This window comes from Canis lupus, chromosome 8 (assembly GCF_048164855.1).
Source record: "Canis lupus baileyi chromosome 8, mCanLup2.hap1, whole genome shotgun sequence".
In the NCBI taxonomy this organism is placed as follows: Eukaryota; Metazoa; Chordata; class Mammalia; order Carnivora; family Canidae; genus Canis; species Canis lupus.
Window position 1 is genome coordinate 14,279,915 of NC_132845.1, and position 25,991 is coordinate 14,305,905.

Below are 25,991 nucleotides of genomic sequence, written 5' to 3' on the forward strand. Positions count from 1 at the left end.
CTTTATTGCAGTGTATATGTGTGTTTAAAGACTTGGTTACCTTGGGGTGCCTGGGTTACTCAGTCTGTTAAATGTCTGGCTCTTAATCATGACCTCTTAATCAGGTCAGGATCTCAGGGTTGTGAGATCGAGCCCTGGTGCCAGGCTCTGTGCTGAAAGCACAGAGCCTACTTAGGATTCTCTCTTTCCCTCTCCCTCTGCCCCTCCCCTGCCTGCTCGCACCTGCGTGCTCTCGCTCTCTCCCAAAAGAAAAAAAACAAGGCTCTTGGTTATCTTGATATGTGGCAAGGTTTGAGATCACTGATCCAGGGCCACATTAGCTTTTGTTATCCGTATATTGCTTAGCAGGGTGCCTTTTGTTGTGATCTGCTGTAATCATGCCCACTATGGCAGTGGGAAAGCCTTTTGCCATAATTGTCAAATTGTATGGAGTTTAGTCCTTTGAGACTTCTTGGACATAAGGTGCTTTGCAAGTGATTCAGAGCCTATGAAGCATGTGAAACGCTTCCCCAGAACTACCTCTACTCTTAGACAAGAGCTATTTCTGTCCTGCAACAGGTAAAAGCAGGGCCTGGATATGCTTTGCTGATTCTTACTGATCCAATTGCCTATTTAATTTCTCTAATCCTGCTGCAAGATAAGTAGGCCAAGCAGTCTCAATGTTGTATCTTCATATGAACAGAAAATAGACTTAACACCTTAAAATTCTGTAAAACTTTTCTAATGAGAACTTGAAAAAGTTCTGGAAAATATTCTTAGGATATATATGATGAAATTCTTTCCTAGTAAATAAAACAGATTCTGTTAGTCACACCTTCATGAATACATTTTGATAGGGAAAATAAGGAGTTTCAAAAAAATAACAAATGGACTTTTACCTGTGATCCCTCAATTTCACGATGGAAAGAGTCTGCGGTTTCTTTAACTAAAGTGGTTAATGCATAATATTCAGTTGATAAACAATTAACGTCTTGCTCTATGTCTATATTAATTCCATCCATATATTGTATTTTGGCCAACTTAACTTTCTGAGCTATCCACGATGCTCTGAAAGTAGGATCAGTGATATCCTTTATAGGTGCATCTCCTATGAAAGAAATACACATTTTTGTGCATGTATGCTTTTTTGCAGTTTTATGACATTTATTTTACAAAACCTTTAAAACCTCTCATTATTTTGGAATATTAAGCCCCCAATTTAAATTTTCCAAATACAGAAACAATATACCAAAATAATAGAAAGTCATTACTCATCTTCAAACTAACCATTATGAATAATTAGTAAAGTCATTCTCAAATTAGAAGTAGAAATTGAAGACTATGACTAACTAGAAGTCATCATGCTAATTAGGATTCGCATTTTGCTCAAATCATAGTGGTTTATTTAATTCTTTAAAAATAACTTCCCTGTAAAGTGAATTAAATAGTATCTAAGATTAGTTTTAGGAGGATAAAATACTATACCAGATGAACGTGAAAAGGGAATTTTTTGGAAAGTCAGGATGGCAAACGATGCAAAGTAAATTTACCAATTGGCTGGACATATCTGGTAAAAACTGTAACTCACCTTTAAGCACTACTCTGGCTCCATGTGAATGAGCATAACACATAAGTTCTGGGTCATATTTCCCAAAAATTACCACAGTTGTAATCTGTGACCAATCATAGAACTTCCAAGTTTTATTTCCAACATGAAACACAAATACCTGCCAAAACAACAAAGAAAAGCATCATCACTTAAACCAAGAATACAATGCTGACCACCCAAAATAACATTAAACACTGATCGTGTACCAGGCATTAAGAGTACAACAGTGAACAAGAGATAGCTGCCCTAATATAACTGGTGGCAGGAGAAATTAGCCAGGCCTCGAAAGTATGGCTAGGCAGAAATAGTGGAAAGAGCTAAGGCCTAAAGACAGAGAAAGAGTGGTGATTTTGCAACTAAGTATTGCATATAGCTGACACCTAGAATTTGGAAGGAGATAGCAATAAGGAACCAAAGAGGGATGCTTGGGTGGCTCAGTGGTTGAGCATCTGCCTTCGGCTCAGGGCTTGATCCTGGGATCCGGGATGAGTCCCGTATTGAGCTCCCTATTGGGAGCCTGCTTCTCCCTCTGTCTATGTCTCTGTGCCTCTCTCTCTCTCTCTCTCTCTCTCTCTCTCTGTCTTTCATGAATAAATAAATAAATCTTTAAAAAGAAAAAAAAGAACCAAAGAGTGGTAGGCAGAATTATGTCATAAAAGACTTTGTAAATGTTCTTGAGAAATTAGTACATTATCCTGGGGGAAAGGGTCTTAAAAGGAGAATGTAAAATGGAGAATGTAAAAGGAGAATGTATACTTTATAGGTATGCATTTATATATGCATTTTAGAAAAATCCCTTCAGCTGAAGTGGGAAGAGAGACTAAAGCTGGGAGCAGAATAACTAGGAAAGTGTTGGAAGAATCCAGGCAAAAGATGACAACAACCTCAAATTAGCCTTGTAGAAAAGCAGAGATAAATAAGATAAATGAACAGATCTGGGAGATCCTAAGGGCAAAATTAACAGGACTTTGTGACTGATTAAATGAGTAAAGTAAGAGAAAGGGAGGTTGATTAATACTCAAGCTTCTGGCTGCTGCAGATGGAGCCACTGCATCTATACAAATGTACCAGATGCTGTATTTACTATGAATGTTTTTTGGTGAAACAGACTTCTTAGACTAGTTCTAAGGTGGTGGATGTTATGTTTTACTACTATCCCCCCCCCCTCAAATAATTCTAGAAGCCCAGAAGTCTCACTGATCATTTTATTCCAAATAAGGTGTTAATTTGTTGATATAGCAAATATTTATGAAATTCCAATAAGGTATAGGGAAGGTATATTACTAGACATTAGTGACAGAAGTTAAAGAGACCAGGTCCATTAGCTTTTGAAATACAATAGTGTTAAGGGCTGCACAGGAATGCAGATGGCCATGACAGTAAATAAAGAGGGCCTGCTACCCTGGTAGAGCAGGAAAACTTCTGGGAATTCCACACTTTGGGGGAAAACAAATCTAGGTAATGACCTACACACGATGGAGGGTTATGAACAAAAAGAGCATTCTCAGCAGAGAAAACAAAAAAGGGTGAATGTCTCAATACCTCGGAAGAATTCTGAATTGCTGGAACTAAAAGTATTAATGTGGCTGGAGCATAGAAATCCTGAGAGTACTTGAAATCAGATAAAACTAGTAAGGTAGGTAGTGACAAGATCAAGTAGGGCTTTGTAGATCACTGAGGATTTTGTATTTTATCCTAAGATGAATGGGAAAACATTAGAGTGTTTTAAGCAAGGGAGGGACTTAAGGTTTGCATCAACAAATGAGAAGGAGGGGGAGAGATTAATAATCAGTGGGCCACCATAAAGAGAATGGTTGGGTGAGGGGTGAGGGAGAACTAGGTATAATAATTAAACCAGACTTCTTAATTTTCTCAATTTCTTTAAATTTTTATTTTTTTACTTTTCAGAATTAACTATATATAACCCATTTTTCTCGTAGGCAATTGTCCACTAAAATAAAAATTACAAAATGTGAAATTGGAATGGCCCATTGTTTTTGGAGATTTTAGACTCATTTCCATCACAAACCTTATCCCCTATTTTAATTCTGATAATTAAGATTGAATTTATTTAAAAAAAATACTGAGAGCTTATAGTATAATAAAAATTCTAAACATATAACTGGATGAATCAACTGAAAATATAAGGGGAAAAAATAATGTAGTCTAATCTGTAGATTTATATTTGAAGAATATAGGCCAGCAGAGAAAAAGATCATTTACCATGAACATATGAATGAACAAAATTTTGCTGCTTTGAATAATTGATTTTCCAAATGCCCACAGATACTGCAGAATCCATGAAGCAATCCATTGGTTGCTACAATAAGTCAGATATTAGGTTTCCACACTAAATAGGTTCATTATAAGCACTTTACCACCTTTTTTCTTCTAAGCAATGTACAGATAACTTTTTACTGGCATTTAAGTGCTTCTGCCTCAAAATGTGTTAGATTAAGAACTGGAAATTGTCCCTGTGTTTACAAAAGAATTGCCCCCTGGACTGTTTGCCTTAAAAATAAAACCGCCAATTATTTTACCAGCCAGAAAATGGAGTTTATTTGGGAATAGCAGAGAATTACAGGACAAGCAAGTTATGGCAACAGCATTGGTAAATCTGTAGAACAAAGGAGAGGAATGCTCTTTTATAGAGGAAAGGGAGAAACTGAGAAGGTAAGCAAAAAGTTAACTGGAGTAAACTAGAAGCTTGAAATATAGTAGCTTTTCATTGGCTGAGTTGTGACAGTCTCTAATTATGTGGGCTTTCCTGGAGGAAAGGAAATAGTTGCTGAGATAGTAAAGTAGTATCCACCTGCAAGATACCCCTGCTTTTCCTGTCGGGTCTGCAATTGATGAGTGGTAGGACATGACAGCTCCCCCTGCTGGCCTCCCAACTCCATTCTTTTGTTAATTTTCACATTTCCCACTTTTGATCAAGATCTTTTTTTGAAAGCATCACTGATCAAGAGGAAGTTTTCTACATTCCTCAGTACCAGGTAGGACCTTCCCTGGTTGTTACATCTATATTGGAGGGAAAGTACTTATATAGTTGGAAAGTATTTGAAGTCATATTTAAATAACAAGGAAGATTAGGCAGGAGAAACTCTCAGGTACTCCCATTTAAAGTTAATATCTACTCAAGGTCCTAAGTGTTAGACATCATCTTGAAGGGTTGAGCTGCATCACGTTAGTGAATACAACTTTTTTTCAAGTCCAACAGACAAAACAGAAGTAACATACCAATTCCAAATTGTTTAATGGTTCTAAACCAAGAATCTAGTTCTGGAAGTAGCCACTGAAATATTTATTGACACTCCCAACTTGCACTGCATTGACACTCTCTGTATGAACGCAAACCTGGAGCCAAGTATGCCTCCTGGAAGACCCCACTTAAAGAGACCATGACAACTGAATCATAAATACTACGAGACCGCACCAAAAGAATTAACTAAGGCATCTTGAGAAGTTACAGTGCAGTTATAAACATGAAGTAATAGCTGATGAACTTTTTGCAAAACAGCACAACTTCAAAGATGTTTTAAAACAGTATTGCTATCTCAAAAGACTGGAATTAAATGTGTTATTGAAAATATAGTCTGTGGTTGCAAACTCAGGAACCATGAATCTGAAGAAGAATCCAGTTAGTTAATAGTTCAGTGGAAAGACTTTTGTGAATTCTGAACTTTCTAACCCTTCAAAGATAAAGTGAAAAGCTAATTTGTCCCAGAATCATGATGAGGCTGTTTCCAAAAAGCTATAATTAAAAAATTAAAAAAAAAAAAAAGAGGTTCCCCTTTCCATAAGGGCTTGGGGAATACAGAGGCAGCAGTGTCCTCCCACAAAAAAAAAAAAAAAAAAAAAATAGGGGCACCTGGGTAACTCAATGGTTGAGCATTTGCCTTTAGCTCAGGTTGTGATCCCAGGGTACAGAGCTTGAGTTCTGCATCAGGCTCCCTTGCAGGGAACCTGCTTCTCCCTCTGCCTATGTCTTTGCCTCTGTCTGTATGTCTCATGAATAAATAAAATCTTAAAAAAAAAAAAAAAGCACCAATGGTGAGTAAAAGATATACAGGCCTGGTCTAGACATCTTGGGGAAACTGTCTCATCATTTTCTTCTTCAATTCCAGGAAATCTTTATTTTCATGTCATCATATGGTGTGCAGAACAAGTCATGGTTTGGTGCTTTCTTTAGATGTATCACATGAATCCAAGAGTCCATTCCGTGAAGTTTTGTGGCACAAGGGTTGGTTTGCAATTCCTGATAAGGGCCTTTCCAGTGAGGTAGAAGACTTTTTATGGAGGTGGTTTTTTCCAACAAAACCTCCTAAGAGTGCATAGTGAAAAGATTGCTCTACTTAAGTATGTTTATTTTTGAACCCAGTAGATGACCCAAAGACTGAAAGAACATACTCTTCACAGCTAAATATAAAAAAAAGAGGGTACATCAAAGAGGGTAAGAAGGATAGAGAGGTGATCAGGATCCAAACTGACCCACAGGGGTGACTGTGGGAGGGAGGGATGCAATAGGTAGAGGTTGCAGTAGGGAAGAGACCCCACATCAGTACCCCAGGCACAGGGAACCCACACTGGGAAGACAAATCCCCGTAACATTTGACTTTGAAAATGGGAGGGGCCAAGTTTCATGAGTTCTTATAATCAAAGGGTCTTAACACCTGGAACTTAAAAACAACTGGTTTGGCTCCAAGAGAACCAGAGGGCAACAGGAAACAGTTCTCACCCTTAAAGAAAGCCCACCAAACAGCCCCTATAAGATACAGCACAGAACAGCAGTTTGAAAAACATGAGGGGTATACAAGAAGATTTACTTAATCTCAGAGGGTATGTTGGAGGGACCAGGATCTTTGGGAGACTTCAATCACAAAAGAGTTGGTAGACACTTATTTCCTTCCCCTAGCCTAGATACACAGCTGCAGAAAACAATGCCAAAGAACATTCTCTACCTGGCTTGCTAACAGCATGCCTCACCCCCTACATTCTTCTGTAGATCTGTCCCTTCAAACTGGCTGGCCTTAGCAGGAATTTTCCTGGATGGCTGCAGCTCCTTTCCCACTCCTCCAACACAGACCTGCTGGTACCACACATCCTGCTCCCACATTCTCCTGCAGACCCACCCCCTCCAGCTTAAACCTGAGCCCATCCAAAGTGGTTGCACAAACCTGGCAGTCTACAAGCAGCCCCAAGAGAGGCTAGTACCACTCCAAAATGACTCCTGCCTGTGGGAAAGAGGAAAAGAACCACACAGACCCACAACTGTGGCCCTAGCAGTGGGCTAGGGGCAGACATCTGGTGGTCCTGCCCACTAAACAAAGCTTCTCAGGGTCCTATAATTCCATGCTACTGCATCCCTAGCAAACACCCAGTCAAACAAGCCAAAGGTAGTCCCAGATTGGCCCTCTAACAACACAGGGACTAAGCCCTGCCCACAACAGGCAAAAAGAGCCATTGCAAATGACTGGACTGAAGGCAAACATAGCTCAGCCATAATAGCAGGGTGCATGCAACACATACAAGAGACACCTCTGAAGCCACCAGGTTCTGATGAATAGGGGACCGCAGAGCACTACAGAACTACTTATTCATAAGGCCACTACTTTTAAGAGCAGGTGATGTAGCTGACTTTCGTAACACAGAAACAGACAGAGTTAGTCAAAATGAGGATAGAGAAGAATATGTCCCAATGAAAGAACAGAAAAAAAAAAAAACACAGAAAGAGATCTAATGAAACAGATAAAATAGATGCCCAATAGAGAATTTAAAGTGACAGTAGTAAAGATACTCACTGGACTTGAGAAAAGAAGTGAAGGACTTCTGTGAGACTCTCAAAGAGAAAACATAAAGAACCAATCAGGTTCTTTTATATAACCTTTTATTTTTTTAAAGATGTTATTTATTTATTCATGATAAACACACGGGGGTGGGGGGCAGAAGCAGGCTCCATGCAGGGAGCCTGACATGGGACTCAATCCTGGGACTCCACACCCTGGGCCGAAGGCAGGTGCTGAACCGCTGAGCCACCCAGGGATCCCCTACTTCTTATAAGAGCCCAATAACAAAACACAAGAAGGAATAAACAGTAAACTAGAAGAAACATAATCAGTGACATGGAGCACAGAGTAATGGAAAGCAATCAAGGTGAACAAGAGACCAAAAGAAATTGAAGAGGACTCAACAACACCATCAAGCATAATAACAGCTGCATTATAGGGATCCCGGAAGAGAGAGAAAAAGTGACAGAAAATGTATTTGAAGACGTAATAGCTGGAAACTTCCTGAATCTGGGGAAGAAAACAGATATCCAGATGCAGGAGTCACAAAGAGCCCTTAACAAAAATCAAGCCAAGGAGGTCCACATCAAGACACATAGTAATTAAAATGGCAAAAAGTAGGGATGTCTGGGTGACTTAGTTGGTTAAGCATCTGTGTTCAGCTTAGGTCATGATCCCAGGGTTCCAAGATTGAGCCCCACGTTGGGCTCCCTGCTCAACTAGGACTCTGCTTCTGTCTCTGTCCCTCTGTCTCTCTCTCTCTCTCTCTCAAATAAGATCTTTTTAAAAATGGCAAAAAGTCATGGTCAACAGAATTTTAAAAGCAGCAAGAGAAAACAGTTTACATACAAGGGAAATCCCATAAAATCGCATAAAGTTATCAACTGATTTTTCAGCAGAAACTTTGCAGGCCAGAATACAGTGGCATGATATATTCAAAGTGCAAACAAAACAAAACACCTTGCAACCAAGAATACTCTATCCAAAAGGGCTGTCATTCAAAATTGAAAGAGAGAGAGTTTCCCAGACAAATAAAAGTTAATGGAATTCATTACCACTAATCCACTGGTATAGGAAATGTTAAAGGGTACTCTGAGTGGAAAGGAAAGAGAAAAGTAGGAAACATGAGATCAATAAAATTATCTATAAAAAAAAAAAAAACAACCGAAGGATTCACAAAATAAAAGGATGTAAAATAGGATACCATATCCTGAAGAATAGAAGAGTTTTAAAAACTTAGTGCTTTCAGAATGGATTCAAACTTAAGTGACAATACACTTAATATAGACTGCTATATGCCTAAGATGTTATATATAAACCTAATGGTATCCAAATCAAAAATCAGAAATAGATATACAAAAAATAAAGGAATCCAAGTATATCATTAAAGCCAGCAAATCATGGGGGAAGAAAGCAAGTGAAGAGAGGAACAGAAAAACAACTGAAAAGTGACAAAATGGCAATAAGTATATAACTATCAATAATTAGTTTGAATGTAAATGGACTAAAGGCTCCAATCAAAAGATAAAAGGCGACAGAATGGATAAAGCAAGACCCAGGGCACCTGGGTGGCTCAGTTGGTTGAGCATCTGACTCTTGATCTCAGCTTATGCATTGATCTCAGGGTCATGAATTCAAGCCCCACACTGGGCGTGGAGCCTACTCAAAAAAAAAAAAAAAAAAAAAGCAAGACCCATCTATATGCTTCCTATAAAAAACTCATTTTAGACCTAAAGACACATGTAGATTAAAAGTGAAGGGATTGAAAAGCATTTCCCATTCAAATAGAAGTGTAAAGAAAATCGAGGTAGCAACACTTTGTATCAGAGAAAAGACTTAAAACAAAGAATATAACAAGATACAAAGACACTATATAATAAAAGGGACAACCCAAAGAGAAGATATAACAAATGTAAACATTTATGCACACAAGAGAGGACACAAATACATAAAGCAGCTAACAACATACAGGAAGTAATCAATAGCAATACAATAATAGGAAGGGATTTTAACCCTACTTACATCAATGGATAGATTATCTAAATAGAATTAATAAGTGGCTTTGAATGACACATTGTATCAGAGAGTTCTAATAAATATATTCAGAACATTCCATCCTAAAACAGCAGAATACACATTCCTTTCAAGGGCACGTGGAACATCCTTCAGGATAGACACATATGAGGTTGCAAAATAAGTCAATGAATTCAAAAAGATAGAAGTCATACCACGCATCTTTTTTTATCACAATGCTATGAAACTATAATCAACCACAAGAAAAAAATCTGGAAAGACCACAAATACATGGAGGTTATAATATGCTACTTAAAATAATGAAGGGGCCAACCAAGAAATCAAAGAAGAAAAAAAAAACTGGAGACAAATGAAAATGAAAACACAACCATCCAAAATGTTTGGGATGCAGCAAAAGCTGTTCTCAGAAGAAAGTTTAGAGCCATAGAGGCTTGTCTATTGAGAAAAATCTCAAATACAACCCAACTTTACACCTAAAGGAATTAGAAAAAAGAACAAAGCCCAGAACTGATAGAAGGAAGAAAACAATAAAAATTAGAACAGAAATAAGTGAAATGGAGACTTTAAAAACAGATCAATGAAATCAGCATTACTTTGAAAAGATCAGCAAAATCAATTCTACTAAAACCATCAAAGGAAAGAAGAAAGTGAAAGAAAGGAAGAAAGGGAAAGGAAGGAAAGAGAAGAGTCAATCTGAAATGAAAGAGGAAAAGTAACAGCTGGCACCACAGAAATACAATTTGCCAACAATTGGACAACCTAGAAGAAATGGATAAATTCCTAGAAACACATAATCTCCTAAGACTGAATCATGAAGAAATAGAGAATTTGAACAAACTGATTACTAGCAATGAAATTGAGTTAGTAATCAAAAAATGCCCAACAAATAAAAATTCAGGACCAGATGACTTCACAAGTGAATTCCACCAATTAAAGAAGAGTTAATATCTAGTCTCAAACTATTCTAAAAAAAAAAAAGAAGAGGAAGGAAAGCTTCCAAATTCATTCAGTGAGGCCAGCATTACCCAGATACCCACACCAGACAAATACAGAACAAAAAGAAAGAAAAGAGAAAAGGAAAACTAAACTACAAGCCAATATGTCTGGTGAACATAGATGCAAAACATTCCTCAACAAACTATTATCAACCAAATCCAGCAATACATTAAAAATTAATTTCCCATGATTAAGTGGGATTTATTCCTGGGCTAGAAGAGTGGTTCAATAGCCACAATCAATATGATATATGACATCAACAAGAGAAGGGATAAGAACTATATGATCATTTCAATAGTTCATAAAATGCATTCAGCAAAGTAAAACATCCATTCAACCATAAACAAAATAAATTTAGAGGGAAAATACCTCAACGTAATAAAGGCCAAGTAAGAAAAACCCACAGCAAACATCATATTCAATGGTGAAAAATTGAGACCTTTTCTCCTAAGATCAGGAACAAGACAAGGATGTTCACACCACTTTTAGTCAACATAGTACTGGAAGTCCTAGTCATAGCAATCAAGCAAGAAAAAGAAATGAAAGCATCCAAGTTGGTAAGGAAGACCTAAAATTGTCACTAGTTGCAGATGACATACTACATATAAAAAACTCTTAAAAACTTCACCATAGGGGATCCCTGGGTGGCGCAGCGGTTTGGCGCCTGCCTTTGGCCCAGGGCGCGATCCTGGAGACCCGGGATCGACTCCCATATCGGGCTCCCGGTGCATGGAGCCTGCTTCTCCCTCTGCCTGTGTCTCTGCCTCTCTCTCTCTCTCTCTCTCTCTGTGACTATCATAAATAAAAAAAAAAAAAACTTCACCATAAAAACCTAATTCAACTGATAAATTAATTCCGTAAGATTTCAGGATATAAAATCAACATAGAGAAATCCATTACATTTCTATACACTAATAATGAAGTAGCAGAAAGAGAAATTAAAACAATCCCATTTACAATCACACCAAAAATAATACCTAGGAATAAACTATTCCAAGGAGGTGAAAGTCTTGTACTCTGAAAATTATAAAACACTGATGAAAGAAATAGAAGGCAACAAAAATTGAAAGCTATTCCATGCTCGGGGATTGAAAGAACCAATATTGTTAAAATCCATACTGCCCAAAGCAAACTACAGATTTAATGCAATCCCCACCAAAATACCAACACCATTTTTCACTGAACTTGAATACTAATAATATTTCTATGGAACATAAAAGACCTCAAATAGCCAACATAATCTTAAAATTAAAAAAAAACTGGGGAATCCCTGGGTGGCACAGCGGTTTAGCGCGTGCCTTTGGCCCAGGGCGCGATCCTGGAGACCTGGGATCGAATCCCACGTCGAGCTTCCGGTGCATGGAGCCTGCTTCTCCCTCTGCCTATGTCTCTGTATCTCTCTCTCTCTCTCTCTCTCTCTCTCTCTCTCTCTGTGTGACTATCATAAATAAATTAAAAAAAAAACTGGGGGTATTACAATCCCATATTTCATGATATACTGTAAAACTGTAGTAATCAAAACAGTATGATACTGGCACAAAAACAGACACATAGATCAATGGAACAGAATATAGAGCCCAGAAATAAAGCCACAATTATATAGACATTAATCTTTGACAAAGGAGGCAAGAATATGCAATGGGAAGACAGTCTCTTCAACAAATGATGTTGGGAAAATTGGACAGCTACATGCAAAAGAATGAAACTAGACCACTTTCTTATAACATACAGAAAAAAAGAAAAAAGCCTCAAAATGGATAAAAGACCTAAATGTGAGACCTGAAACCATAAAAATCCTAGAGGAGAATATAGGCAGTAATTTCTCTGACGTTGGCCATAGTAATATTTTTCTAGATAGATCTGAAGCAAGAGGGAAAAAAGCAAAAATATACTACTGGGACTACATCAAAATAAAAAGCTTCTGCACAGTGAAGGAAACAATCAACAAGCACTAAAATGTTTTCCCAACCTACTGAATGGGAAAAGATATTTGCAGATCATATATTCAGTAAAGGTCAGTATCCAAAATACATAAAGAACTTATACAACTCAACACCAAAACCCCAAGTTATCCAATTTAAAAATGGACAGACAAAAAAAAATAATAAAATAAAATAAATAAAAATAAATAAAAATAAAAAAAAATAAAAATGGACAGACAACATAAACAGACATTTGTCCAAAGAAGACTTTCAGATGAAAAGTTGCTCAACATCACTAAGCATCAGGGAAATTCAAAGCCAAATCACAGTGTCACCTCACACTTGGCAGAATGGCTGACATAAAACACACACACACACACACACACACACACACACACAAGAAACAAGTGTTGGTGAGGTTGTGGAAGAAAAGGAACCCTCATGCCCTCTTGGTGGGCATGCAAACTGGTGCAGCCACTGTGGAAAACAGTATGGAGCTCCTTCAAAAAATTAAAAATAGAACTTCCCTATGACCCAGCAATTCCACTGAAAACACTTAATTCAAAAAGATATATGCACCCTCATGTTTATTACAGTTTTATCTACTGCAATAGCCAAATTATGGAAGAAGCCCAAGTGTCCATCGATAAAGATGCTTTGTGTATACACACACACACCCCCTCTGCCATCAAAAAGAATATCTTGCCATTTGCAATAATATGGATGGATCTAGAGGATATAATGCCAAGTGTAATAAGTCATAGAAAGACAAATACCATAGTATTTCACTCATATGTGGAATTTAAGAAAGAAAAAAAGACCGAAAAAAAATCACTGTTTGGACACAGGAACCATTTAAAATTTTATTTCCATTGGAGGTAAAGACAGCCCATTGTCCCCATAATATTCCAAAGTCATGGGCAGCCTGGGTGGCTCAGCGGTTTAGCACCGCCTTCGGCCCAGGGTGTAATCATGGAGACCTGGAATCGAGTCCCATATTGGGCTCCCTGCATGGATCCTGCTTCTCCCTCTGCCTGTGTCTCTGCCTCTCTCTCTCTCTCTGTGACTATCATAAATAAATAAAAATTAAAAAAATATATATATATATTCCAAAGTCATGAGCTACCCTAAAAACATACCAACGAACAGTATAAATGTTTGCAATTTTACCCTTGGCTAAGGTATGAACTCAGGTAAGGATATATGGCTCAGCCTATTGGGCTGAAGTATCCAAAATGTAAGGTTGCTGTTTCAGTGAATTCAAAAGGAGTTGCAATAGGATCCTCAGTATGATATTTACCATTTTCATCCTTTAGATAAGAAACATCAGTAAACTATGAAACACCTGCACAGATTAGAGGAGTTTCCTGTAAATTGTAACAAGGATTCAAAGGTAATCTGTCAACACTAAGCAGTCATGAGGGGTTTCATCTGGATTCAAATGTAGTCCTTATTCTGAGATCAGGTGCTTAGAGTGTCAAACCTGAGTTTGAGCAAACTGTTTTTCTTTGGACACTTTATGTCCCTTTCAGGCCAAAAGTTTCAATAGGTGGATGCTTTTTTCCTATGAAGAGGTTTGAGAAGGGGAGTAGAGAAGCAAATCATCTATGTATTATAACAAGGTAGAGCCTGCAAAAAACTTTATATCATCCAAATCAGCTTTTAAGATTCATGAAAAGTAAAAAGGACTCTTTGTGAAACCCTGGGACTTTACTGTTCAGGTATATTTCCATTCTTCTCCAATGAAAGCAAAACATGGGCTATCCTCATTAACTGGAATGCTAAAAACATATTGTATAAATCAATTACAGTGAAAATTTTGCTTTCAGTGAGAATGGATGTTAGTGGCTATGGGAGTTAGAATAGCAGAATGCCAAGAAACAACAATGTTATTTATTGCTCATAGATCCTGGACAAACCTTCATCCTTAGTTATTGGGTGTTCTCATAGGTAAAATAGGGGTATTGCAGGCACTAGTTCAGGGGATAATGAAGCCCCAAGTACTGTAATATTCTATTATGGACTTGAGGTCTCCTTGAGAGGCTTACGTATTAGGTATTAATTATGGGAGAGGTTTTAATGGATCTATTTGAATCTTGATGGGAGGTGCACTGTGGATTTTGCCAATATCGGTTAAAGCTTTTGCCCATAAAAAGGACGGTAGCTCAGCCAATAGAAATAAATAAAAGATGTTGAAGGGTCATTTAACTTCCCTGGTTGGGTATTTTTATTACTGTTGTCAAACTGTAAAATTATTTCTCCCTTTTGAGAAAAATCTTGGCATGGTACTTTTCTAAGAAATCTCAGCCCAATAACTAAGGAGAAAAAGGGTATGTCCCAAAGGGCCTAGACAAAAGGGAAAAGATTCAGAAACAGGATCTTGTTGAGGTTTCTTAGAGACCCCCCACTATTTGAACTGTTTTAGTTTCCTAAGGCAGGGGCTGCTCTGTAGCAGTGGGGTTAAGCACTGAGAGAGTAGCTCTGGTATCAATAAAGACACATTTTTCATTTCCAGTCTGGTTTCTCTGCAGCCAGTTAAGAAGGAGGATTGAGAACAGCCCCTGTAATTCCCTGGAGCTCTGTTACTGGGAATTAAGAGGACATTGGGAAGGCCAACTAGAAAGCTGAAGGTACCTGGAATACTTAAATTCATAAAACTTTTTTCCAATGCCTGGCTCTTTAGAGCAGTAACAACAAAAACTACAGAGATTTTGGTTTTGTTTACAGGCTTTCATTTGCAGGAGTTGAAAATTGAGAATTTTAGCAGTCTTTTAGGTTCATCTAGGATGTAAGTGAGCAGATTTGCCAAATTAACTAAATCTGGAGTGGTAAGTTTCCTAATTCATCCTGATTCTTTTAACTAAAAGAGAAAGATTCCAGTTAAGCCCATTAATAAACAGAATGAAATGCTACCCAGGTGGATTAAACATTTACAGGAAGACCAGAATGTTCTTAAAATACAATCTGGAGTTGATTGTAATAGCCATGTGTTCATGACCTTTTGTGTGTGCAAGCATGAATCTTGTTTCGATCAGTAGGCTTAACAAAAACTACTCTAATTGCTCAGTAGAGATTTCCAGCGAATGTTCTAGCATCTTGCCAGAGGTTTCTCTAAATCACCTTCAGGATGTTACTTTAGGTCTAGTTTCATCCAATATTTGGCCTGGTCTTCACCACCAGGCAGTTGGACTAATTAATATAAATCTGAGAAATGAACTTGGTAAGTGTGAATAACTATGCTAAATTCAAATTCTTCAGCAAATGTATGGAGGTCCTCAGTCACTTTTGGAAACTTTATGGCTCACAATTCAGCCTTAATCTGGGAAACATAAGAAACTTGGGTTTTGTTTAGGTTCTCATAAGATTTCACTTTAAAGAGGAAGTTTTGGGGCGCCTGGGTGGCCTTAGGCTTCAGCTCAGGTCATGATCTCAGGGTCCTGGGATCAAGCCCAATATTGGCTCTCTGCTCAGTGGGGAATTGTTTCTCCTTCTCCCCCTCCAGTTCATTCTCTCTCTCAAATAAAAATCTAAAAAAAAAAAAAAAAAAAGTTTTTAAAGAAGAACAAGGTTTTAATAGGCTCAGGAGAGGGAAGAGGGGACAGATTCATGTCTGCAAAGAAGATGAGGAAGGCAAAAGGGACCTCAGAAGCCATTCTGACTCCTTTCAATTGTTTGCCTCAGCAAAGAATCCTGAAAACATCTGGAAGCCTCAAGGTACCATTTAAAATAAGCATCCCATTCAGTTTTTTGTTTGGGGTCATAGCTTTCTAATTTTGAGTAAAACAAGTTTGAGGAGATGAAAATTCCCCATAATGGCCATTGTTAATTCTACATTTTGGTTAAGTCAGTCCATTTAGAGAGCATAGTTTAAAAACAAAGCTGGATAGAGTCTGGTCCAGACTGGTGACTGGGATCCCATTTCTTCAAGGATTTTCTCTAAAGAGAAAAATTCCTAAAAAGTAGTTTCAACAGGAACAGTTTGTTTCAGAAGGAATCAGACCTAAGGCCATTCCCATCCCCAGGAGGAACAGTCCAGTTCCAAACAAGAGTCCTACCAAAGGCCAAGTGAGTACCGCAGAAAACAAAAATAAGGTCTTAAACCCCAAATAATGTATGGAAAACTCAAAGTGTGGAGCTTATAATCCAGGACAAAATTTACCCTCAAACCCCAGGGTGGGTGAGAAAGCAATGAGCTCAGGCTCAGAGGGTACTGGTACCTGTTTGCTCAGTAGCCTCAGAGCTCTTGGGGGTCTTCTCTGGATCCCACTTTTGCTAAGTAATGTTAACCTTAAAAATTAAACTGTTGGCTATTTTACCAGCAAAGAAGTGTTTATTTGGGAATAGCATAGAATTGCAAACCAGGACAAACAAGCTACAGCAAAACCACAAAACAAAGGAGAGCAACACTCATTTATAGAGGAAAAGGGGAAGTTAGGAAAGCTGTTATAAACAAAAAAAAAATTGGAGTAAACTGGGAGTTTGAAGTATACTGGCTTTTCATTGGCTGAATTGTAGCGACATCTCATTAGTTGGGCTGTTGCCAGGAAGGAGCCTTTCTTCCCCAGTGACGGTAATAAGGTAGGACCCACCTGCTAGATACCCCTGGCTCTCCCTACTTGGTCTGCAACTGACAAGGATCTGAGAGCTCCCCCTGCCTGGCCTTCTGACTCTATTCAAAAGGAATGTCTTTTTTTTTTTTTTTTTTAATCTAAATTTTAGTTAGTGAACATACAGTGCATTATGGGTTTCTGGAGTAGAATTCAGTGATTCATCACTCACAAGACCCATTGCTCATTATAACAAGTGCCCTCTTTAATACCCAAGAAACAGCAGGTGTTAGAGGGGATGCAGAGAAAGAGGAACCCTCTTGTGCTGTTGGTGGGAATGCAAACGGATGCAGCCACTCTGGAGAACAGTATGGAGGATCCTCAAAAAGTTAAAGGTTTCCTTCTATTAATTTTTATAGGATTAAGCCTTTCCTCTAACTCCTGTTGTAGTCATCAAACTCTAGGTGTCAGGTGGTTCTCATTTTGCCTGTGAAAGGTGCCTGATTAAAGTTACTCAAAGCATTATAAATTGTCAGATGAGTAAAAGGAAAATTATTTTTACCACCCTTCTTGGGTTGTTTCGAGGTACCTAAAAGAAAGGGCTGGTAGACAGGAAAAAAGAAAGGTAAGTGGAACATTCTGCTTTCCAATGTACTGTTGTTGGAGTGCCGAGATTCTTTCATTCTAAATATTCTCTTGGAGAACAATGAAACTTGCTACTTAGGAAATACCTCATTATCCTACCCCCTTGCTAGTATGCCCAGAGTGCCACCTGGATGGCACTGCAGGGCCGTGAAAGGAACTTGCATTTGGGATCACACCTGAGTTTGAATACCTGCCTGCCTCTTTCAGGCAGGCACTGTGACACCAGGAAGAGTTACTCAACCTCTCTCAGCTTCCTCATCATATGATGAAGGCATCCAAAAAGAGGCCCTCAGTCAGCGGTCAAAATTGGTGACTGCACCCACACCACTTCTTCTTAGGGCTCACCCTAAAGCCCTTCTTAGGGCTTTACCCTAAATTTTTACTCGGCCCTAAGGACAGACCCAGAGGGGCAAGAGAGAGGCACTGACCTCAAAATCAGGGTGGTCGGTGATGGGTTGGCACAATGCTGGATCCTGGCAAGGACAGTGGGCCCCTGCCCAGAATGGCAGCAACAGTGGCAGCAGCAGCAGGGTGAGCCCCAGGATGCCACGTGGTGGGTGGGCGAGGAGGCACAGGCGACCAAGCTGTGGCAGGGACATGACGGTTTCTCTACCTGCTGGCTCAGGTCAAGACTCTCAGCAAGCTCTAAACCTGCCTGGGGGTTAGAGCAGACTTGGGAGGGGCTGACATGGGAAGGGCTGGGCAATCTTAGCCAATGGGGACATGAAGGCGGGGTGAAGGAGAAAGACTACCGTGAACATGGTAACTGGCAAGCCAGTGCCTCAGGCCCCCAGCAGACCTGTTGGGTAGAAGTACCACTTACACCCCCTCAACACTCTGCACCTGTCTTTATATCATGGCTGTTTGTACTCCTCGTGCAATTTGAAAGTGGAGGAGGGGGGATCCTGGGTGGCTCAGCAGTTTAGTGCTTTTGACCCAGGGCATGATCCTGGAGATCTGGGATCGAGTCCCACATCAGGCTCCCTGCATGGAGCCTGCTTCTCCCTCTGCCTGTGTCTCTGCACAGCCCCCCTCCCCCCCCCCGCCGGTCTATCATGAATAAATAAAATCTTTTTTAAAAAGTGGAGGAGGCCCCATGAAGGGAGAAATAGGGGGCCTTGATAGGGATGACTGAGCACCACAGTTGGAATGGGGGTGGTAGTTCAGGAGCTTTCCTGGTGTGCTCTGAAACTAGCCCCCCCCCCCCCACACACACACACACACAGGGCAGGGGGAAAGTGAAGAAGAGATAGGTTGGCAGGTGGCAGTTTTCATAACAACAAAGGGAACTTACACATGAGGTTTGTCTTGGGCAACAGCAAGATGAATGGATCCCTGTAGTGGCCCTCCAAGTCTTAAAAAGCTTATAAAGGGACCCTAACTGGGCTCAGTCACATACACCATGCAGGTGTTTTCAACACCACATCACTATCTCAAGGCTATGTTCTTGGAACAGCCTCTGGGAGTGGGAAAGACAAGTAGAACCTACGTTCCAAGGACAGAAGAAAGGGTGAAGAGCCTCAAAGTGTTCACAGGTCAATCGACAGTTGTGTTTTTTTTTTTTTTTAAGATTTTGTTTATTCATGGGAGACACAGGCAGAGGAAGAAGCAGGCTCCCTGCAAGGAGCCTGATGCAGGATTTGATCCCAGGACCCTGGGATCATGACTTGAGCCAAAGGCACTCAACCACTGAGCCACCCAGGTGCCCTCAGGCATGTCTTTTTGATGACATTCACCAACACTCTACCCCTGGTAACTGGTTCTTACAATCCTGTGTGCCCCCTCTTCCAGAAAGAGTGGTCATGAAGGGGTTTCATTAAGATGGCACTGGCTTTTCTGGTGGCTATCTGCTGCACTGGAGGCAGACACCAGAGCAACAGTACAGGTACAGTAAGAGAAAACACAGATTAAGACAATAATTCCCCAAATTAGTCACAAGTCTATCAAGAGTCCTAGGATCCAAACCATCAATTTATTAAATCTTCTAGGCTGGGAGTTGAATCACTCAGGACATTTACCTGTGTCCTCACGTGATTTAATAAGAATGATACATTAGCAGACTCATTAGGTATGAGCTCAGAACATTTTGTTTTGATAATGGCACAGGTGCCTCCTTGTGAGGTAAAAATGTCCAAGGCCATCCTGTTTTAGAGAACAGTTTTTCTCATTAGAGTCATTTCACTGTTCAGTAAGGACAGGTTTTTTAAAATTATCATTCAGGGCTTGCTGACTGAATTTAGTAAGGATTTCTAACATTCTCCAAGCCTGTGGAGGGAACAAAGACAGCAGTCAGATAATCATGCCAATGAGACACTGTCCTGGCCTTGAGGAGGGGGAGGTTGGCAGCTGTAGGGATTTGACTCGGTTGTGCAGACTATGCACGTTGGCCAGGGGAGGCAGCACTGCCAGGCATGAGGAGAGAGACTGAGGGTAGGATATACCAGAAGAGGACCCCCACCTTCTCCAATCTCTCAAGGTGTACGTTCCATTTCAGGCATAGTGTATTTCAACAAGTCCGGCTAGCAGCAGAACAATGGGTCCCAGTGGAAAATTGAGTAGTGCCTCCTCACCCAGGAATGTGAAGTGACTCACCAGCCCTGGCGGCATGCCCCATTGCAAATTCCAGTAGATCATTCCTTTCCCAGGCATGACGAGGCTTGGGGATCTCAGCAACATAGCATGTTGATCATGGCTGAGAGTTGGGGCAATGGCTGTTTCCTGTCACTTCCACACCTTTTTGGTGTTGGGAGCCTTGGCAGGGGTCCCCAGTCTGGCATAGGGGCAAGTGGTTCTACTCATTGATTTTCCAGATGTATTAAAGCCTAGACAGTACTTTAGTCTACCTGGTTTTATCTGTTAACAATTTAATCTGCTGTTTTAATGTATTTTCTTTTTCTTTTTTTTTTTTAAAGATTTATTTATTCATGAGTGACAGAGAGAGACATAGGCAGAGGGAGAAGCAGGCTCCTTGCAGGGAGCCCAATGTGGGACTCGATCCCAGATCCCAGGATCATGCCCTGAGCCGAAGGCAGATACTCAACTGCTAAGCCACCCAGGTGTCCCAATATCTTTTCTTTCTACTGATCCTGCTGCCTATTGATTATAGCTAAGATATAATCTCCATTCGATGTCTTTTTTTTTTTTTTTTTTTGCCCAGTCTTACGCTTCATGACCTTCGAAATGTGACTGCCCCTCAATTGCTACCTATTTGATGAAGGTATCCATACATAGTACTCAATTTCTCTAATCCCCTAATGGTGGCAGCCTGTTGTGCATAGAAACGGGAAATATCAGGCTAAACCAAATGCAGTGTCTACACAAACCAGGGCATATATAGAATCCTTGGAGAAGGCCAATATAATCAACTTGCCAGTTCCTCACCAGCTGGGAACTGGAGTGAATAGCCCCAGATTCTTTCAGCAGTTGCCTTGGTTATTGTTTAGAACACACAGGACAGCCTCTGTGGCTGGACTCCAAGAGCAACTTGGCATAGTTAGAATTCGCCATCACACCTGAGCATGATGATGGCCATTTTCTCTGTGCACCCAATCTATTGTACCTACTGAGGGGTCAAGAATATCAGCTTCCCAGTTGCCAGGGGGTATCAGTGCTTTATGAGCCAAGACATGGAAAAGTGAGGGCTTCCTTAGATAAGATCTTGTGGGTGGACTCACATGTCTTCCCACACATCTTAATCCCACAAAGACTTACTCATAATCATCCACCTTTTGGCCTCCATTTGTCCAAGGCTAATCCCTTTAGAACAGCCCAGCTGTCAGCATTAAGGGTTAATGGCCAGGACTCATGACTAATCACCAGCCAGGCCACCCTGAGCTCAACCCACTGGCTGCTGTGTGAGAGGCCCTGCCTTGAGGACTGCTGTGTACACTGCTAGGAGCTGCTCCTCTATGTGGTATATTGGGTATCTGCCCCTTTCCAGAATTGGGGCCAAAATCCTGGAAGCACTCTCCCCTTCTGTCTACCCATATCTTTTGGAGTCACAGACATATTTAACTCAAATGCTAGCCCTATATGGGATGTGCCCAGAGATTTAATCTGCTTTGCTTTCTCAAACCAGCTTGCTGCTCTCACCCCTAGTCCCACATGTGCCCTCTCTCTACTAGGGAGGTAGGATGGATGCACTATGCCAGGTAGGAAATAAAAGTCCTCCCAAATCCCCAAATCCCTACAGAGGCTTGCACCTCCTTCACACTTTTAGGGGGTGGATAGAATTGTACCTTACCAGTCATAACTTTTGGGACAACATGAGTTTCACCTTACAGCTGTGCCTGGGCTTTGTATTTTCTGTGGATTTATTGCCCATCCTTTCCCTCACAGACATTCCAGCAAAGCCTGTAAGGTATCCCATAGCAGAGGCAGATCTCTACATGTTAACATTATGTCCACTGACGTACATTTTACTGATGTGACGAAGGAGAACAGGGACACATCCCCAGCTACCATCCCATGACATATTGTGGGGCTAGGCAGGTAGCCTTGGGAAAGCACTTAAAAGATTTATTATCATCCCTCCTACATGAGGGAAAATTGATCCTAGTTATCAGAAATCTGTACTTGTCAAAACCTTTTCCATAAATCTCCTGGAAGATAAAGCACTTTTGCAGGAACACATTTGGCCAAAGCAGCAGAGTAAAACAATAACTCTGCAAATAACAAAAGATTTAAAAATGGCCATGGTTAAAGATCTAATGAGAGTTTCTTATAAACCTGGTAAAGACAAAATATAGAAACTTTGTTTTTAATTTAATTACAAACCTTTGTTTATATTTTTTTTTATCAAGAGCAGACCAACAATCCAAGAAAATGTTGTCTTTTTAATAAAGAAAACCACATTTTGATCTTATACTCGTGTACTTCAAAAACTTATTTATTCCAATTTTCATCAGTCCTGACCACCCATAAAATTCCCTTCCAAAGATTACCTTTCACAAACCTTCTACAATTTTCTTTTTCATTCATATTTTGTCCTAAGTTATTCCTCTCTAAATAAGCAGTCTCATTTTAGGACAAAATTACTTTCTTTTCCCCTCAGTAAAAATGTATATTCATTCCTTATACCTTTCTCCTACATCTCCTACTTTCCTACCTACAGGGTTGTTTTCCTTATTTCAAGCAGCCTGTATTTTAAAGAGCCTTCCCCGTACCCTTACCTTTTTTTCTTTAATCCCTGTAGGCAATGTTTTGGTTATTTCCTGGGGTGTTTACGTTTTAAAGACGGACAAGACTTATAAATTCAAAGGACAGAGAAAGAAACTAAATTTTCTCCTAAGAGTTTTAAGGGTAATTGCTTTTTAAAATTTTCCTTTGTGGGATCCCTGGGTGGCTCAGGGATTTGGCGCCTGCCTTTGGCCCAGGGCACGATCCTGGAGACCCGGGATCGAATCCCACGTCGGGCTCCTGGTGCATGGGGCCTGCTTCTTCCTCTGCCTATGTCTCTGCCTCTCTCTCTCTCTGTGTGTGACTATCATAAATAAAAATTTAAAAAAAAATAAAAATTTTCCTTTGTACTGGCGTCAGAAGATGTGCAGGTTATCCTCAGTTACCACAATCTTTTTTTTTTTTTTAATTTTCATTACTTTTCAGAGATTCCACCTTTTAGTGTCCTAATCAATCAGTCTTTGTCACAAGTTCCCTGATCTTAATCTGGGGTATTTTGTGCCTTCCCAGCTTTGTAAAATAGCACATTAAGGTATCTTTTTATCCTGCTCTCCAATCTTGCCCGCTAGCCCTGAAGCTATAAGGCTGGTGGACATTCCCTTGTCCTCTTCTAATCTTAGGTCATCTTTTAACTTGGACCTAAGCTGCCACCTCCAGCCAAGCATCAGTGACCAACCAAACCGCCTGCAGGAGAGGCCAGCTGCAGTGACTACCGGCTTCCTTTCCCTGCCACTGCGCACAGTGAGCTGTTCCCCCAAGGGCGTTAGACGGGTGTCTCCATGATCCAGTGGCAATCCACAAGCATCTGACCTATAGGTCACTCCTCCCCACACAGGGGTCAATGACCAACTCAGGATTTCATCTGTTGAGGCCCATTTCTTCAGTCTCCTGGCTGGGTCACCAACTGTAGGTTCACAACCCTCTCAGCAGCTTTCCTGGTGTGCTCTGAAACCAGCCTCCACACACAGAGGGCAGAGGGGAGAGTAAAGAAAGAGACAGGCCACTCCAGGTTGTCAGGTGGCAGTTTTCATAAGAGCAAAGGGAACTTACATGTGAGGCTTGTCTTGGGCAGCAGACAAATGGAAACCTATAGTGGCCCTCCAAGTCTTAAAAAGCTTACCAAGAGGCCCTCCACTGGGCTCAGTCACATATACTGTGCAGGTGTTTCCAACACCACATCATCATGTCAATGCTACATACATCCTGGGAGCAGCCTCTGGAAGCAGGAAGGGCAAGCAGAATCCACATTCCAAGGACAGGGAGGGGTGAGGAGCTACCAATCACCTGGGTCCAGCCAGCAGTCACATCTTTTTTTATCATGTTCCCCTAATGAATGGCTGAAAAAAATTTTAAGATACAGGTACTCGTTCTAAGTTAAGATGGCAGTTTGAATACAAACACCTAATTTTGCTCCCTTTTATGCTTAAACTCCAATGAAAACTTAAGCCCACAAGGACAAGGTGACAACAACATAATTTTGGAAGCTGAAAAGCATGAAAGATAAGTACCCTGAACCCCAACAGTAGGGAAAGCTGAGAAACAACCCAACTTAAACCACAAGGAATCTTCCAAATGTTCCAGAACTACAAGAGGTGCCTCAGGAATTCAGAGTAAATGGGGGAACAGGAGGAAGGTGCCTGAAAATAAAGAGAATTAAGGCGAAAGCTGCTTAATGAGCCGTTAGATCTCTAGATCACTTCCCCAGCCTTACATCTCTTTTTTTTTTTTTTTTTAATTTACTTATTCATGAGAGAGAGGGGGGGTGGGCACACAGATACAGGCAGAGGAAGAAGCAGACTCCATTCCATGCAGGGAGCCTGACATGGGACTTGATCCCGGGTCTCCAGGATCATACCCTGGGCTGAAGGCAGTGCTAAACCTCTGAGCCACCTAGGCTGCCGCCCAGCTTATATCTTTAGGCAACTGTCCCTCTCCCAGGCTGAAGTCTGGGGGTGTCGTTCTCTGGAGTGGGCAGGAGAAAGGTAAGAAAATTGGAAGAGCAGTCCAGTGGGTAAGAAATTCAAGAAAGCAATTCAAGAAAAACTTCCAGGACTGAAGCACATGATTCTTCAGAATGTAAGGGCAAAGAATTGATCCTAAAAGCTGCTAGAGATTTTAAAAAAAAGTCACAAAGGGTCAAGAATAAGAAAGTCCTCAGATTTCTCAACAGCAATACCTGAAGTGCAAAGACAAACAATACATTTGAAATTCTAAAAGAATATGATTTCCACTGAAAATTATTAGTCAAGTAGAAAAGTCATTTAAAACTTCAAAATATTTATCTGTCATACACTCTTTCTCAAGCAACCACCAAAAAATGTGTTTCACCAAAACACGGAAGTGAATCATGAAAGAGTAAGAGGGGTACAGGAAACATGAGATGGCACTGGGAGTGGGGCCTTTGGGAGGCATCCTCATGAATAAAATTGGTGTCCTTATAGAAGGGACCCTCCTGCTGCCTTATGAGGACACAATAACAACTGTCTATGAACCAAGAAGCAGGCTCTCACCAGACACCAAATCTGCCAGGGACTTGCTCTGAGACTTCCCAGCCTCCAGAACTGTGAAAAATACACGTTTGTTTTTTCAGCACCCAGTCCTTGATTCTTGTTACAGCAGCCCGAGAGGACTAAGGCACCAGTCGATGCTGATGCAGCTGATCTCAGGACCACACTCTGAGAAGCACTGTAACGGAGCTTAGCATGGAATGTCCCAGTAGGTACTTTTAATTTTTTTTTAAGATTTTATTTATTTGAGAAAGAGAGAGCATGCATGAGAGAACATGACAAGGGGTGGGAGGAAGAGGCAGAGGGAGAAGGAGAAGCAGACTCCCCACTGATGAGGGAGCTAGACGTGGGACTTAATTCCAGGACCCCAAGATCATGATCTGAGGAGGAAGGCAGCCACTTAATAACAGCCACCCAGGTGCCCTCTCAGTACATACTTTTAATTGGAACATGAATACTTAGGTGGTTTTCCATTTAAAACCGGATTTGTTTTCCAAGAATTAATTATAGCTTGGTGGGATGACACCTTCGGTTTAAAACTACACTTAGTTTCAGTGTACTGAATTTCCATGTACTGAAATCATTTTTGAGGCTAGCTGGAATAAACATCGTAATGTAGGTGTCAGCCTGGAGCAGACTGGTTACAAATAGAATGTAAAAATAGCAGTGGGCTCTGTAGGCAGGGAGGTAATACCCCTTTGCTCACCTAATTCTCACAACAGACAGAGTCAACCATTGTCATCTCTAGTTTACAGACAAAGGGACACCAGAAATTAAATAACAGTTTT

At 40.5% G+C, this 25,991-nt stretch overlaps 1 protein-coding gene across 1 annotated transcript in view; it reads right to left on the bottom strand.

Annotated features, from left to right (window-relative positions):
• Positions 1–18,168, bottom strand: part of CTBS (chitobiase) — a 36,123-nt gene extending 17,955 nt beyond the window's left edge. Inside the window, exons 1-3 of the mRNA XM_072834279.1 lie at positions 17,947–18,168; positions 1,568–1,706; positions 879–1,087 (exon numbers count right to left, since the gene is read on the bottom strand). Coding sequence (XP_072690380.1) covers positions 879–1,087; positions 1,568–1,706; positions 17,947–18,117 — 519 coding nt within the window. The 5' untranslated portion in view covers positions 18,118–18,168. The remainder of the gene's footprint in view (positions 1–878; positions 1,088–1,567; positions 1,707–17,946) is intronic.
• Between the last annotated feature and the right edge of the window lie 7,823 nt (positions 18,169–25,991).